General features: G+C 39.0%; 2 protein-coding genes and 1 pseudogene across 3 annotated transcripts in view; 1 reads left to right on the top strand and 2 right to left on the bottom strand.

The window, feature by feature from the left end:
• The first annotated feature begins 57 nt into the window (after window positions 1-57).
• Window positions 58-10,064, top strand: LOC144629055 (hydroxyacid-oxoacid transhydrogenase, mitochondrial-like). Its single transcript, XM_078487225.1, has 15 exons — window positions 58-164; window positions 1,348-1,385; window positions 1,597-1,652; window positions 2,196-2,249; window positions 2,376-2,426; window positions 2,945-3,048; window positions 3,762-3,958; window positions 4,766-4,786; window positions 5,061-5,117; window positions 5,574-5,679; window positions 6,163-6,315; window positions 7,129-7,227; window positions 7,549-7,627; window positions 8,423-8,519; window positions 9,241-10,064. The coding sequence occupies exons 1-15, from the start codon at window positions 103-105 to the stop codon at window positions 9,483-9,485; spliced, it is 1,419 nt and encodes a 472-aa protein (XP_078343351.1). The 5' UTR covers window positions 58-102; the 3' UTR covers window positions 9,486-10,064.
• Window positions 10,065-11,246: 1,182 nt separating this feature from the next.
• On the bottom strand, window positions 11,247-13,915 carry LOC144629149 (uncharacterized). The gene is made up of 3 exons (XM_078487352.1): window positions 13,779-13,915; window positions 12,511-12,656; window positions 11,247-11,936 (listed from the first exon to the last, which is right to left on the bottom strand). The coding sequence occupies exons 1-3, from the start codon at window positions 13,844-13,846 to the stop codon at window positions 11,293-11,295; spliced, it is 858 nt and encodes a 285-aa protein (XP_078343478.1). The 5' UTR covers window positions 13,847-13,915; the 3' UTR covers window positions 11,247-11,292.
• A 1,750-nt stretch (window positions 13,916-15,665) lies between these two features.
• LOC144629157 (uncharacterized) overlaps window positions 15,666-16,780 on the bottom strand; it is a 29,525-nt pseudogene continuing 28,410 nt past the window's right edge. The window contains exon 3 of the transcript XR_013566310.1: window positions 15,666-16,306. The product of XR_013566310.1 is annotated as an uncharacterized LOC144629157 (transcript). The remainder of the gene's footprint in view (window positions 16,307-16,780) is intronic.

The raw sequence follows: 16,780 nt of genomic DNA, 5'->3' as shown, positions 1-16,780 counted from the left end.
GAAAGGACCTGGAAACTAAAGCGACACGAACTGGCGCCCAGTCTCTACTCCAGATCAGTCTGTTTACTTTGCGCCTGGTAAAAGTTTCAACAACACCAAACAATGGCTTCCCTCACACTCCGAGAGCAGGCATTTCGTTTGATGAGGCTCGTAGGAACAGCATCGTAAGCATTACTTGCGTATTAAGGATATTTAAATATTATTCTAATATTATCTGCAAATATGCTAGCTACACCGATCGATATTTATACTCTGTACGTATACTAAAAATTTGGATTTGGGAAGGGGGTGTGCTGCAGGAATATTTCTAAGTTCTGGCTCAAAACCGTGAACAGCTAACCCTAAAGTAAACCAGTTGTGACTGAAATATTTTAATCAATTCACTTGATACAGAAATGGATGACAAATTAAATACAATTCTCTAAATACTCACAGGTCTGAGGGTTTATTTGTGGGGATAGATATTAGTACTCCACATCCGGGTCCACTCATAAATGCACGCTTCGCCAGCTCCAACCTAAAGTCCACCTCAGGCTCCAGTTGTTCAAAGGGAGGATAACGCCATCCACCGGATAAATAACTATTTAGCGGATGAGTGTTGACAGAACAAACTGCGCTTTCCACTAGATAGTGATTTATCTGGTGGATACTGTTATCTACCCTTTGAACAACTGGGGCCAGGTAGACAAGTGAAATTGTAAAAAGGGTAGATCAATCTTTATGATTTTCCTGAAAGTGCATAAATTCCATGTACAATCCCATGCTAAAAATGCACAAGGTTTTCAAAAAGTTATGCACAAGTCAATGTTAATCACCGCACCCCCACCCCCCTCAACCCTGGGACTATGTGCGGATTATCAGGACATTAGGCATATACATTATGCCTCAGCATCAGCATGCAGGGCATTAGCCTAAATATCTGGAATGTTGTGGTACTTTGAGTGGGGATTAGGCTGGGATTTACATTGACATGGGTCTACCCGGCTTGACTGGTACAAAAGGTCACTGATCAGCATGCAGGGTTATAGTAAGAAGTGGCTTGATGAGGAGTCGTATATGGCATGACTTCTTTTCAGTGTATGTCTGTGGAGGGGGCGGGGGAGGACTGGAAGCTAGTTTGAGGAGGAAAGGAGGAGGAGGGGAAGGGGGAAATCAACCCCACTGGGAAGAGCTCAGGAGTGTTAAGTGCATAATTAAGACCTAAATGCTATTGATACCCTAGTAAAAACAAGAAAAATGTGAAATCTAAGTGAAAGGAGGGATTTTTCAGAGTCTACTTTTGGGTAAGATAATAGAATTTTTTTCAATGATGAACTCTATTTTTTTCTGATTTTTTTTTTCGATTAGGTGCAGATGTCCAGCTCATTCCCAAACCTTTTCACCAGGTTTGCAGTGTGTTGTACAACTTCTGTGAAAATAACCCTCAAAATAATTTCTTTATTGTAGAATAACTTATATTAGATGTGTTGTTAGAGTCGATGCTATTTTACATACTCTTTGGGTTCCTTTAGAGTAGAGTTAATTAAAAAGTACATTACTGCTGTAAAGTATGTAATAACCCACAATTGGTAGTTCAACTCATTTTTGTTCTTTTAGTACCAAGACTATCATCTGCTGCAAAAGATCATGTTGAGCCAGAGTGTGCATTTGAGGTAAGTATGTAAAACCCTGTGGGGCACTTGAGTTGGAAAGGTCCGGTCACTGCTTTGTTTAATGACGACTTCCAAGGGGGGTAGACGTGTCGCAATGTCACATGTTTTTGAGAAACCATGGTGCCTGGCCAACAGCTGTAAATGTCACTGTCGTTTTCCCCCTATTGTGTTGCTGTCGCATTGTGTCGCTGTCGCATTTCAGTGCTGTAATGATGTCGCTTGTCGCTGTTAAAACGTTCCTGTGTCGCCAGTAATCAGGGTAATATTGCTTGTCGCTTTTACCCCTTGGAAGGCCTCTTTTAAAGAGATAGGGCTGTTTTAGAGGCTATACTAAATATTTTTTATTCATACATGACCCAGTCTGCATACCACAGAAAATTGATGTTATGCATGTTTCAAGGTAGGGATGTTAATAATGAACGTAACATTGATCCCTACTTTAATAAAAACTCCATCTCTTTTTATGGCAGCTGGGTCTTTTTGTATATATATGTAAACTGTCTAACTTTGTCTTGAACTTTTCTCTTTTTCTGTGAACATCAGGTGGCAAATTCTAGCATCAGATATGGTGAAGGAGTCACCAGGGAGGTTGGCATGGTAAGCACACATGCATTATGTACATGTAACTTAGTCCAATACTTCCAGTATGTTCCTTATTTAAACATTAAAAGAATTCCTTTTGGATTATTTAACTGGTGACTGTCTTAATTTGCGTTTTGACAGGACTTTAAGAATCGTGGCCTGAAGAAAGTCTGTGTAATAACAGATCAAAAGGTACATCACATGGTGTTCATTAACTCAAAATTTCTTACATGAAAGAATACTTGATCAATAAAGTACAAATTTGTCAAATTTCTTTAATTTTACAAGAGGAATATTTAAAAAATGAGCACTACTATTGACTAACAAACATAAGCTTAATTATATTAAAAGTATTGGACAGTCTATTTTACATAAGTTGAAATATAGTTATAGTTAGACCAGAGATAATAATAAATTAATACCGGGTAATTAGGATTCAATGTTGCATGAAGGTTTCTCTTGGCAATGCCTTAAAATGGCAGACATCAACTTCAGAAACATCACAAATTATACTCTTGAAAGTTCCCAATCAGTATTAATAGTACTAACTACATATTTTACATGTTAGTGTTTAATCTTCATGTTTGGGAAATTTCAACCCACCCAGAAGACCTGGAGATTTAGTTTACTTAAGGGGAATGGGCTAGTCCAGTATGTATTTTATAGTAAGCAACTATACATGTAATACTATTTTATTATTTTCATTATAGTTGGTGACTTTGCCTCCTGTCAAACAAGCCATTGAGTCTCTTGAAACCAGCAATGTTCAATATGAACTTTTTGATAAAGTAAGAATTGAGCCAACAGATACCAGGTAAATACACCAACTTCAATAACAACAACAACTTTAATAAATAATTATCAATAAAGAACAAGATACAAAATCCATCCATGGATGTAGTGTTGACAATATCATAGACTATTGCAAATCACTTAGTTTCACTTCTAGTTTCATTTTCGTTTTGTTTAGGTAGCCTGCAGTGCAATCATATTTTGAACAATTCAAGCAAGCACGTACTAAATATTCTGCTGAGGGTTTTTAGGGTTGGGACGATGTTTGGTCACAAATGTTAACAAAATGCAAGAAATACATGTAGCATATATCATAGAAGTCCTAGAGTTTTTAATTTTTTAATTTTTTTTTTTTTTTTGGGGGGGGGGGGGTAAATCTTTACATCCCACTTAGGTTACCATGACAACACAATCCTGCTGCAGTTGCATAGGTCCTCTGTTTCAAAATTTACTGGTTCTGCCCTTCCACGCACCTTGTCAACATCTTATGTAATTCTGCATTTACTTCTTACTAATGGAGCTGTGGGCAAGTAATTTTTTTTGTATGTACAAGAATTACCATCTAATTGAAAAAAAAAAGCTTACAGTGAGTGTAATCCTAAAACCTATCATGACCCATTATAATATTTTTACATGAACCATTGTGTCATGCTGCAAAGCCAAAGTGGCATGTTCATTAAAGAATAATATGTTATTAAAAATACTACAAAGTTAAAAAAATGTTCTTTTTCTCAGTTTTAAGGATGCCATCGAGTTTGCCAAGCGGGGCCAGTTTGATTCCTTTCTTGCCATTGGTGGCGGCTCAGTGATTGACACAGCCAAAGCTGCCAATCTTTATCTCTGTCATCCAGAAAACGATTTCCTGGATTTTGTGAATGAACCTGTTGGAAGAGGAATGCCTGTTGACAGAACTTTGAAGCCACTCATTGCAAGTGAGTATGTTAATAATATTTCCTCTTTAGAAGCTCTATGGGGAGCAGGGTTCGAAAAAGTGTTGTGCGGTCATCCAGGACAAGTAGATTTCCCTACAGGGCAACTAACTTTTCTTTCTGACTTACCTGATGGGCCCTAAGGCAAGGGCGATCAGCAAGCTGGAATTAAATTTAAGTTTTGTTACTACTCTGGGGGAAGAATCAAATGTACAAGTTGGATGTCCCTGATTTGACTGTGCCTGACTATACTTATGTGAAAACCAAACGTAAAATTCATCATGATAGTCTGTCCACAACAATTTCTTCAGTTTCCATTCGTAGAACTTATAAGCGAGCAAAAAGAAACAAGCAAGTGATCACAAGCACAACCAGAAAAAATTAATGTATGTTTTCTCTCTACCCACCCCTCCCTCCTCCCCATCCTGTTACGTTGGCACTCACTCAACCCTCAAATAGTTTGTATTTCATTTGCGCCCTCAAGGATCGTAAGAGAATAGAAGTTCTGTCAAGGTGTCATAAGTTGACAGTTTTTGAACGTATTTGAGCGTAGTTTGTTGGGCAAAATGTGGCGTCCCTTTTGGACAGTTCAGTCTCCCAGCTCTTGAAATTAAATGATAAGAATTGGAAATTCTTTTTATGCCTATATGACAATGTTGTCGCGTGACAATTATTATCTGCTATCTCCCCTAAAAAAGAGTTAGGGAGAGATATATGTCTTTCTTTTCCTTCTATCTCCTGTAGTATAAATTGGAACTGATATACACAATTTAATTACTGATTTTCATGTATTTTTTTTAAAATCCACAGTTCCAACAACTGCTGGGACAGGTATGCAATTAGAACATTATCACCTTATCACAAGAAATATCACTGACTGGTGAAATTTTCTTTGATTTACAAGTCTTTATTTTGGGTAATAAATGTCCAGCCTCGTTGCCATTACAATTAATGAAGTATATTTCGCTATTATACTTAAATTCAGTTATTTTTAAAAATCATTCATGCATCTGAAGAAAGCTGTTCAAAGTGGCATTTGTTTGTTGGAAGGTGGAAATGCTAAATAGCAAGTTTCTTACGGTGGGCTTGTCTTATTGAACCCCAGGTAGCGAGACTACTGGTGTAGCTGTCTTCGACCATGAACCACTGAAGGCAAAAACAGGTAAAAAGTCAAATGAATATTATAATTTAGTCAAGGCCCCAGCCACGTGCAAGCTCTACCGAGATCCATGTAGTGTCTCTGATTGGCTGTTGCTAGGATTTGAATTTTCGCGCGCAAGTAACAACCAATCAGAGACACTACACGGACCTCTGTAGAGCTATGTCATCAGAATGGAATTTGTGGGTGGAATCTTAGACGTCTTTTGAGCGAGGGAAGAAACGATAGCGTAAAGACTAGTAGTGTAGCAGCTCTCGTAAGCTTGTTATTTTATTGTTCCCTTATACAGCAGTTGCTATTGTTTGGGGGCTAGGGGCATTGTTCCTGTTGTTTATTCAATTGTTCTCTCGAAGGTTAGCGAACCATTAATTGAGACCTTGTAAAAGCTGCTACCCGATCCGTAAAGACAGGTGCCTTTTCTTACCTAGCTTATTTTAAGAACGTTGTGTTTTTTTGCAGGTATCGCAAACCGAGCTATTCGTCCAATGCTTGGCATTGTGGATCCACTGCACACCCTTCATATGTCTGAGAGATTGACAGCTAACAGTGGTTATGATGTGTTGTGGTAAGACTTACTGATAAAAAAAAAAAATCACTGATTGTGTGTTAAACGCAAGATGATTCACTGGACTAAAATATGTTGAAGAGAATAATTGGTCTGGGCAAACAGTCAGACGTTTTTGCTCGCAATTTATCCCTCACTAGGATAATTAAGACGTCTCTCTCGCGAGAAACAAATTGTGCGCGTGGGGAGAGAAGCCATTTTTGTCTCAGGCCTTAGAATCAAATTGAAGGGAGTGGCAGAGTTTTTTTGCAAACTTTTGGTTACAACGTTTTAGCAAGTTAACTGGGAGTATTTCTACTCCGATTTCCTCTTGTTTGGATGCTAGTCCAGCGAGTTCTTTGTTTAAGTGAGTTAACTGTGAACTTCTCAGACTATAATTTATTTAATCTTAATTTCCAGACGTTTAACAACATACCTAGATCACTGGATCGAAATATGGAGCAGCAGACTATTTAACCATCATGTTTTTCTTGTTCTTCACAGTCACGCTATCGAGTCTTACACAGCCATACCGTACCAGATGCGAGGTCCGCGGCCACCAAACCCCAACATGAGGCCAGCATATCAAGGCAGTAACCCAGTCAGTGACGTATGGTCCAAACACGCGCTCAGTATTGTCTCTAAGTATTTGAAAAGGTTGGTAAAAAATTGCTGTAAATACTAATTATATGTGTTGACTTGAAGGAACTTATGAAAGCATGAGTGGTTTTTGGTGTTTCCTTAAAGGGACTGTGTCACGGCTGAGTTAATTTTTATGTTATTTAATTTTGCCAAACATTCGCTAAGAAACTAAATGTTTGCAAAGAAATTAATTCTATGATGTTTAATGACAAAGCCATAGCTTCATTGTAGCCAAATGTGTCTCCCAGGGGTTATAATTTAAAGTTACAAGCAGATAAGACTAACTTTGAAAAATGTTCCGCCGGACTATATTTAAAAAAAAAAAAACATATCGCAATCCGTTTCAACTTCGTCACTTTTGGCCATCAGTACCTTCTTTTGCATTTGGTGTGTTGTTTAAATATTCCTTTACTGTTCCAAGAGGTTATTTTATATATTTAAACGAATTTGATGGTCATTTCTTATGACTAAGTTTGGCTAAAATCTGTGACACAGTCCCTCTAATCCTCGTTATTATCGGATTTAGCAGGAATTCGCCTATGTCCCCTATATTCAACGGTAAGGCATTTTGTAAATGGAAAAAAGATCATTGTCTCTATTAATTCACCTGTATTTAAGTGGCGAAAAGAATAAAACGTTATCAAAATAAATTTCATCAGAACAAAGTTATGTATTTTCCGTGGAAGTTACATTTGAAGTCGCTTATATGGAGGGTCAGTAATTTTGGACGCTGAGTCTGTCAGAAGTCGTCACGTTCGGACCTTTAAAGCACTGCTAGGGAAGGGAGGTGTCAATAAGCTAATCGTTATGAAATGTTTATTCCCACAGATCAATCAAGGATTCTGGTGACCTTGAGGCTAGGTCCAACATGCACTTGGCGAGTGTTTACGCGGGTGTGGGATTCGGAAATGCTGGTGTTCACTTGTGGTAACTAGGCATTGTTATGCGTTTTATAGACAGACAGATCGACAGACAGACAGACACAGACACAGACACAGACACAGACACAGACACAGACAGACAGGCAGACAGACAGGCAAACAGACAGACAGACAAACAGACAGACAGACGGCTTAACTGATTTCTAAGAGGATGTGTTTCACTGCGTCAAGATACTTAGAAAATTTCTTTTTTCTATGCATTAACATTGCAATAAGCCTTGTATGATGAAAAAGTGTGCAAAAGTATTCTCAGTGAAAATGTTTTATCTGCAACTTAATAAATTGTTAAAATGTTTCCTCTTTGCAGTCACGGGATGTCATATCCTATTTCTGGCCTTTGCAAGTCCTACAGAGCTAAAGATTATGAAGTGGACCATCCTCTTGTGGTAGGAAATCGTTATTCTCATATAAAACCTTACTTTGTACGCGCAACCATCCTCGTACCCAGGGTCTTCGTTCCCCTTGACCAGCGGTCGAGAAACGAGCGAACCTGGAAAGTGCCGATTTGAAGTTCGAAAATATCAGACTTCCGGTTGAATTACGCATGCCTGGCAATTTACTTCCGGTCATTTTTATTGTTTTTTAAGCCAATCAGATTCAATCCTCGAGAGTCGCTCGTTGCGTCAAGCTTACGCAGTAAAGAACGAAGACTCGAAGTACAAGAATTGCGCGCGACATTTTTGTCCACACGTTGCAACTTTTGACGCAAAATTGATTTTTTCGATGTTTTTACTGTCGGCGGTAGCCGGATCTAGAAACCGAGAAGAATAAACCGAAGCGGCAAGCTGTTTGGTAATTTTTCTCTCAAGGAAACAAGATCGTCATGTTTTTTCAGAATGCAGGAGTGGCTTATTTTTAGGTCACGCCGCTGGGAGAAATGTTGCAGATATTGGGCACACTTTGAAATTGTTGCACGTGTTGCAAAGAAGAGAGCTACTTAAAATTTCTGCAGGATTATAGGCAGTCCAGTGCAGTCCAGGCATCGCGCACAACATTGCATGCAGCGTTGCACCATGTGCTTGGGCAAAAAAATATCTAATTTGGCGATGACTTCATGACTTGATACTTTTGTTGATGATTCTCTTTTTTCTCATCACCTGTCTGCTTGACAATGTATTGATGTCTAAAGGAGAAATAAGATACTATAATCACTCGTGTCACCATGTGTTTGTGTTCTTCAGCCGCATGGCTTGTCCGTGGTTGTGACGTCACCAGCTGTGTTCCGCTTCACGTCTCCAGCTTGTCCTGAAAGACACCTGGAGGCTGCTCAAATTCTTGGTAAGTTAGCAATGTCATGTTATCAAAATATCACTGATGTTTTCAGCCCTTATTATCAACTCTTTCTTTCAAACGGACACCTCCATTTGACGGCACATGGTGTTGGTCCCTTCCCTGCCGTTTCTCAGTCATTTCGTTGTAACTAAACTCCCTGTAAGACGGACACCTCTCTAAGATAGACAGTTGGAGCCGGTCCCTACGGTGTCTGTCTTAGAGAGAGTTGACTGTACTCAGGCCTGAGGACAGACTCAAGCCAACACTTTTGGAGGTTATCTTGGTTTTTGTAGCATGAATCGACTAGAAGTGTTGCTTCTCCTCATTCCTGGATGGGATGCTAGCCCAGCGCAGATGGGCTAGCATCCCATCCAGGCAAGGATGGCATCCCAGACTAGCAAGTCGGATTACCCTGATGATTCGCCGGTACCCATTTCTACTCAGTAAGAGTGACTCTTACGTAAAGAGAGACATTATGAGAGTTAAGTGTCTTGCCCAAAAGCACAACACAGTGACTACGGCCAGGGCTTGAACTCAGTCCACTCGATCCGAAGTCTAACGCGCTAACTATTAGAGCACGGTGCACCTCCCCACTGCCATCAAGCGGACAAATACTAACGTGCTAAATATTAGACCACCACACTGCAACTCAGCCATCAAGTAGACAGACACAACAACAACAACAGAAACCAACAAATCTGGCAATTTTTTTATTTTAATGTTAAAGGTGCAGACACAACAAATGTAAAGCTGGCCGACGCCGGGTTGTTGCTGTCTGACACGCTCCGTGACTTCATGTATGACACTGGGGTAGATAACGGGCTTACCGCCCTCGGGTATAAATCTGACGATATTCCAGAGCTTGTCAAAGGAACTTTGCCTCAACATCGTGTGACAAAACTCGCCCCAGCCGGGGCCCCTGGGGAAGAGGAACTTGCAAGACTTTTTGAAGATTCCATGACTTTGTATTAATGAGCTGGAAGCTGTTTCTATTGACTGCCTCTCAGGGTCTTTCGCCCCAATCCAAAAAGGCGAAGATCCTTTGACTAAGGTTTCGTTAAAGGAAAGGAATATGAGGCTATAGTTTAGCTTGCGACAGTTGACTCAGATTCTGACAAAAAATTCTTACTCGATTTAAGGTTAACTTCGAAAGGTCGCGAGTTCCCTTTTGCGGGATAAGACATAAAAGATTTATCTTTTACTTTATTAAGCTAGATAATTAACCAATATAATATATGACCAACTAGCAACTAAAATATCAAGGTCCAAATATCAAAAATCAGCTGAAATGACAGCCGCAATCTTAACAGAGAATAATTTTTTTAAGATATCAATGATTTTGATTTACGTACGTAAAAATAATTTTTTACTGATAATTTGTAGAAATGAAGCAAATTTGTTTGACTTGTAATTTGTTTGACGAGATTTTATGTGTACGGGGTCTAGACTAAATAGAAACTAAGCGTGTAACACACGAAAGTGATATTCAGGGGGAGCATTTGAAAGATTATAACAAAAATTTTTTAACAACCTGTACAATTTTGTCTTTTTGTGGATCTAAAAAAATCGTTCATTTTGCCAAATCTAGATTTATGCCGAGTTTACATACTAGTTATGCAACGCTTTCGAGTGGTATACTGTGGAATATCCCACGAGTCACTTGTATTTTCTCGGTATACACACGAGCCTTTAGGCGAGTGTGTATACCAAGAAAATACAAGTGACAAGTCTATTTTATACCATGCCATAGAAAATGCGCTTACTAAATTTCGTCGAGAATACAATCGCAGCGCACGATGGGAAGGTTGGGTTGAATACCGTCGAATATACAACGGCTTTCCTGTATTCTGATTGGCTGTATTTTCTATGGCATGGTATAAAAGATGGTAGCTCGCACGCGCAGTGAAAAGAAGTGCTCTGCATTATCGCAGAAGGTGTAAACGTTGAAAAAGTTGAGGAGTTGGTTGGGGAGGGAGGTTTTAATTGACAGCCTAGTACTTTATTGAGCGGGGAGTAGTAAATAGCACCAGTGTGCAAGGTGGTGCTCTTGATTTAACTATGAAAGGATAACCTTACAGAATAGGTAGGTCAGTCAACGAAGAATACTAGGTAGTTCAGCGCTGCGGAAATTCAGGATCAAGTTAATAGTGTTTAACGTGAAATACCATATTTTATTTGCAGCATTTTATCAGTTTCCTTACAAATACCACAACTGAAATATAAAAAAAGTATAAACCTTACCAGTCAAACATTGATATTAAATGGCATTCAGTTTCTGTTAATTTTAATAAAAGCAATTGAGTATCATGAATTTAAAAATTCAGTGCGTCACTACTAATTTGGGCCTTGAGAAAAATGCTGTGCAAAAACCTTATCCATTTATATCTGTAGGCAATGTTTCACGCTGTTATCAGGTTATGCGAATTTTTAAGCATTGTTGTGCTCAAATAGCATCACTCTTATGCTCTATTATGATCAATACTGAAAAATGTTAAAAACGTGACTGAGTAACATTTTACGATTTCAATTAATTTGTAAATCTTGCCAGGAATTCTTTGATTTCGGCGAGCATTTTCTCTAACAACTTTCCACTTTTACTTTTTCTAGAACACTAAAAGTCGAAGAAACTTTGCTCTATCATGCTAGCATTATAATCGATTCTTTTTCCTTACTTATATGCTCAAAATTATACCAGCAGAATGCTTGATTCTTTTTTTGATTCTTTTTTGAACTTTTTTTCACCATAATTCAGGTGGATACACAAAGCTTACGAAATCCTTTAACGCACAAAAATATTTCCGTGTGGATTAGCCGCACCTTTTAACTGATTTGCTTGATTTTTTCCACATGGATCATGGGTAGGAAAATTACTACCCGCATTGCCGTCAAAATAATAGTATAAAGAACTCGCTGAAATAATCGGTCCGTAGCTGTCTAATCTCAATGAGCTTGGCACTACACCAGCACATTGCTCAGAAACCTGTTTAACCAGTTTACAAGTGATTGACCCCGCCTTCTGTTGTACAATGCTGCCAGTGCCTTCCTTACATGCGATCCAGTTGTTGATGTTGCTCTTGATCAGGAATTCCTTGCCAATGGTGGGCCACAAAGCAAAGTCCATGGCCTCGTAATGCGTCTCACTCAGTGGAACTGTTGTAGACACTCGAGTGTTAGCTCCACTGGTTGTCCATGTTGGACGCGGGGTGACGGCGTTTGCTCCACTGTTGAAACTTGAGTAAGCTGTGAAGGTGTAACTCCAAACTAATGTCCAGCCCCCTCCGTCCGTCTGTTGGTCGCAGTAAACCTGGAATGCGTTACCATGGGAACCACCGTCTGGATCAATCCAGAAGACGCCTGATTGAACTGAAGGCACTTTGAGCTTGAGGTCCTGACAGTTGGACGCTGGGAAATCTTTGGACAAGCCTGTTAGTACAACGTAGTTCCGTGAGATTAGAACAGAAAAGTTAATAGGAGTCACTACTTTCTTAATCCGTCGTTGATAATAGTGAGTGATACTTTGGGCTCGATATAATATTTCAGAAGTTGTTTACAGTGTTCCGTTTAATTTTTTACGTCATTTCTTAACGTCTACTTTTGTTTTGTTTGTTTGTTTTTTTTTTTACCTGAAAACAATAAAACTGAGGCAAATTTAAGGAAAATAATAATAAAAAAGCTTTATAACGTCAGCTTAATGTTTACATCAATGTCTCGCTTTTAGAGAAACAAAGGTCATGTGTATTTGAATTATGGCGAGCACAAGTTGAGGTTATCAAATTCTGGTCTGAACACTGAAATGTATAATTAGTAGATTAAATTAGTTGTATATCAGACATTTTAAGAAAATAAATAAATAAATAAATAACCATCGAGCTGATAATAGATCTCAATGAATTTCGCAAATAAATGAGCGAACAACCCAAAACGACGTTAGTTAATTTGTCTTTTGGAATAGTTTGTTTATTGTCGCATGGTATGCTGGATTGATGGACTGTGTTACCTAAAATGCTCGGCTCAGCCAGTTTGTATGTTCCTTCAGTCAGACGCTTGATTACCTCGCTCACGCATAGCAGTGAAGTCTTGTGAAGATAAAGAGTTCCGTTCGCGGCCATTTCCAGCACCTTGTATCTTGGCTGATCGAGCCCACTATTGTTAGAGAAAAAAGGTGACATGACTGTGTTATTTGAAAGTCTTAATTAATCATGAACGTCTAAATTGCTTAGTTATTGTCAGCTTTCACTTCATAATATTTTATTCGAATCATTCATAAGTTTTTTCTTAGTCAGGTGTCCACAATTAGTAGAGGGGACTTTTCCCCTCAGCTAAACATTTTAGACACAGTAATAAAGTCATTCATTCATTCATTCATTCATTCATTCATTCATTCATTCATTCATTCATTCATTCATTCATTCATTCATTCATTCATTCATTCATTCATTCATTCATTCATTCATTCATTCATTCATTCATTCATTCATTCATGTAGAAGCTTTGGTAAGAGGGGCACTCATTCCCAGGCGCCTCTCTTTAGTCGTACGCGGTGCGCATTGAGTTCTGGGACTGTTCACGTGTCGCCTCCTTCCCACAAGCCCCGCGCTTCAGCCATTTAGCGAGGAAATAAAACGTGCAAAGCATATCTCGAAAGTTGACGCAATTAAGTTTTTCCTGGCTAAGATGATGTTTTTTAGTAATATTTTCTTGGCTTTCAGAAGCAAAATTTCCCACAAATATTGCAAATCGTCATTGCCCCAGCACCCGCCCCCCCCCCCCCCCCGTCTCCCCTGTACCCCACAATACATCAAAGTCAAAAGGTCAGGGGTAATGTTGCAAAAAAAGGAAATATAAAAATATAATTATTTTAATGCTTATAAGAACGTCTTTTTGACATTTTGAGGATTGTCTCGGCTATGCAGATTAGATGTACTAATCATCGAAGCTGGAAGCTGTCAGATTTACGAAATCTTATGCTATGAATTATGTGTAAAACATGAACTATTTGTGATACGATCATGATTAAAAGTCTTCAATTCATATATGTATGCATTTTGTCTCACATTTTCTCTACGAAAATCATTTACACGTCCGTTCTGTCGAGACCAACCAAAATCAGATTTCAACTAAAGGACGAACAAATTCGAAACTAGAGGAACCACTATATATCAGTGAGCAAGCCATCACGTTGGATCGAATTGTTTTTGATGTTTTTGAATGAGAAATCACCGATAATGTTAACAAAGAATTTAAAACAAGTAAGCTTTGTCTTACCTGCATGCTGTCAAGAAACTGCTTGAGAAGCAAGACAAAATTAAAGCGATGCCAATGTGGAAAACCATTTTGGATCAGAAGAACCTCACGAATCCTTTGGTACGCGAGATCTCAGCTCATTGGACAAATGCTTAAAATGTTGGCAAATTACTGATAACTGACATGAGACACCTTTATTTACTAGCTATTTGGCGTTTATCCAATGCACGTGTCAAACGGCACATATGGAAAGATATTTCATGATCAACATCACGTGTAGCCTCATACGCAGCCGTTGTTGATGGGCCAAAAGAACATCTAAAAAGGAGGCTACATTACGTGCTTTCTTAGACTAAGTCGTTTACTTAAGGTATTGTATTACACCGGAACTTGTCTACTAGAGATGACTTAGCTTACTCCAAAAACGTCGTAATAAAAATTCAAGTCATCATAAGTGGTTTGGGGCACATCAAAATCTGATACACGTTTTCAGTTTGGTAAACATTTTTAGTGCACGTGGTAAAAAAGCTGCGAGTTGCAACCGTTGGCTCATTTCCTAAGCCAGGTCTGAAACGGAAAGGGTGTGTGGTAGTGAAATGGACAATGAAAGTTCATGGCCTTCAGCTGAGGTGTTACACTTTTTAAAAATATATCGATCTTAAAAAATTTATGCATCTTGCGTCTTCTAGATAAATAACAACACTTTGGTAAGCCTTTTTGTTGCTTTGATCTGCTTTAGCTGAGCTCTGTGCTTGGAGGATAGCAAAGGGAGGATCGTGATCTCGTTTCACGCACAGGTTTTACTTGAAAAAGCAGAATTCACGGATCACGTGTCTTTTCTAGCTACTTTCCCGCGTCACCGTCTAATTTTTGCCCTTTTCACGTGTCATGCATCAACCATTTGCCACCCCCTGCTTGATGAAAGATCACTGACTGCTCCCATGTTTTACTCCCGAAATTTTAGAGGGGGAAAGTTTCAGAGGCACTGCAATCACTGATTTCATTTTGCCTTTACACGTGTATTTCCAGACTGGTACGGTAAGCGTGTTTGCACCAAAGACATTTGAATAAAAAGGCTGTATGTTGCAGTTGTCAGTCAAGTCTATTTCCCTGGTAACACTACTTAATCCACGTAACCCACGTGCAGTCGTACCTCCCTCCACCGAAAAGAAAACGCGTTTTTTTCCTTGAGGGGTGGGTAAGGCTGCAATGTGGACTGCTATCCCTTCATCCTCTTCCCCATAGCCACTCGAAAACGGAGGCTCTGGGAACGAGAATGCTATCCCTTTGGTTCGAAAAATTAATACTTTTTAATTCATCAATTCGCTTTTTAATTGAGAGGGAAGTTAAAGTGTCGATAAAAGTCAGCGGTACATTTTGAGAAACCTTAAGCCTCCTGTTTCTAGACTCCACCTATGTCTCCACTTTGCTTGCTTAGAAGAGTTTTGTCTGAGTTTCAGACCAAAGAAATGACTTGCGCATCATGCATGTAGTGTTTATCTGGCTAGAGACATGATATCACTCAGCAATCAACACAAATATATTTAACTGCAGGAAATTGAGGACAAAAGAAAACTGAAAAGAATCACACTATATATAAGTTTCCCATAAGTAAGCCTCATGTTTATTTGTTTTTAGTAGTTTCTCTACAATTTTTTTTATGTTGCAAATGCCGCATACAAATATGAAAAAAGAATATTACTACGATAAGTTTGACAAGTTTGACAATCATAAGAAACCGATATAATGTTTAACTCCTGATACAGACTAACACTGATTATAGAAGCTTCTCCTCTAATAAACTAAGCTACAGTACATAAATGCTTTGTTCATCTTTGAGTATAATGCTGTGTAAAACCCTTATTTAGCACAGGGAAACTTTGCTTCACATAATTCTAAGCGAAGTTCTTAACGAACAAAAATATTTCCGTGTGGATTGGCCACACCTTTCAACTGATTTTGCCCGTCTCCTCCGCATGGATCGTGGGTAGGCCAACTACTACTTGTGTGGCTGTCAAAATAGTAGAAGTGACTGCTATCGTCGAGGGATGGCCCGTTGCCATACATTTTCAAAGATTTTGGAACACCCGCACACTGCTTAGAAACCTGTTTAACAAGTTTACAAGTGATTGACCCCGCCTTCTGTTGCACTATGCTGCCAGTGCCTTCCTTGCATGCGATCCAGTTGTTGATGTTGCTCTTGATCAGGAATTCCTTGCCAATGGTGCGCCACAAAGCAAAGTCCATGGCCTCGTAATGCGTCTCACTCAGTGGAACTGTTGTAGACACTCTAGTGGTTGCTGAGCTGATTGTCCAGGTTGGACGCGGGGTGACAGCATTTGCTCCAGTGTTGAAACTTGAGTAAGCAGTGAAGGTGTAACTCCAAACTAATGTCCAGCCCCCTCCGTCCGTCTGTTGGTCGCAGTAAGCCTGGAATGCGTTACCATGGGAACCACCATCTGGGTCTATCCAATAGAGGCCTGACGCAAGTGATGGCGCTTTCTGTTTCAAGTCTTTACAATTTAATGCTGGGGACTCTTTGCACATTCCTGTGTTAAATAAACAAAAAACAAAATTGAAATAAAGGTATATACCTTTTGTCGCTTTTTAAGTTTTCGCAGCAAATGTGCATAAATTTACTCTACTAAGCTTAAACTTTCAGTAGCTGTTCATTCATCCTTGCGGAAATTTTGATATGTCAACTATGTGTTCATGATATTTGACGTTGCCATGGCAACATCATAACTACAGCAGAAAAAACAAAAATCGTCATTTTTAACCTTTTTTCTTTATTTTTTCCAGTTTTTTGAAACAGGAAAACACGATTTGATTACTTATGCATTCCTTGCATCAATTTCCGTTATTTTGTAACTTTGTAATAAAATGTTGAATTCCAAGATGGCGAATTCAAGATGGCGGCTCTTATGACGTCACAGCCAATTAAAATTATGTCATCTTGTAGAGTATGCTACGGACTTTCTTCTCAGTGCAAAATAATTTCGCTGCACTTTGATAGAACAAAA

The sequence above is a fragment of the Oculina patagonica genome, chromosome 10, assembly GCF_052425735.1.
Source record: "Oculina patagonica isolate OP01 chromosome 10, crgOcupat, whole genome shotgun sequence".
NCBI classification, from domain to species: domain Eukaryota; kingdom Metazoa; phylum Cnidaria; class Anthozoa; order Scleractinia; family Oculinidae; genus Oculina; species Oculina patagonica.
The sequence above is the reverse complement of the archived record's forward strand: the minus strand, read 5'-3'. Positions and strand labels throughout refer to the sequence as shown.

What these genes read in the sequence shown, in the direction of transcription:
- LOC144629149 (XM_078487352.1), bottom strand. Translation starts at nt 13,846, where the DNA reads ATGGTTTTCCACATTGGCATCGCTTTAATTTTGTCTTGCTTCTCAAGC. An exon ending in AGTTTCTTGACAGCATGCAG is followed by an intron (nt 12,657 to 13,778) that starts GTAAGACAAAGC and finishes CTCTAACAATAG; the next exon opens with TGGGCTCGATCAGCCAAGAT. An exon ending in GGCTGAGCCGAGCATTTTAG is followed by an intron (nt 11,937 to 12,510) that starts GTAACACAGTCC and finishes TTGTACTAACAG; the next exon opens with GCTTGTCCAAAGATTTCCCA.
- LOC144629055 (XM_078487225.1), top strand. Translation starts at nt 103, where the DNA reads ATGGCTTCCCTCACACTCCGAGAGCAGGCATTTCGTTTGATGAGGCTC. An exon ending in TTTGAAGCCACTCATTGCAA is followed by an intron (nt 3,959 to 4,765) that starts GTGAGTATGTTA and finishes TAAAATCCACAG; the next exon opens with TTCCAACAACTGCTGGGACA. An exon ending in AAGTGGACCATCCTCTTGTG is followed by an intron (nt 7,628 to 8,422) that starts GTAGGAAATCGT and finishes TGTGTTCTTCAG; the next exon opens with CCGCATGGCTTGTCCGTGGT.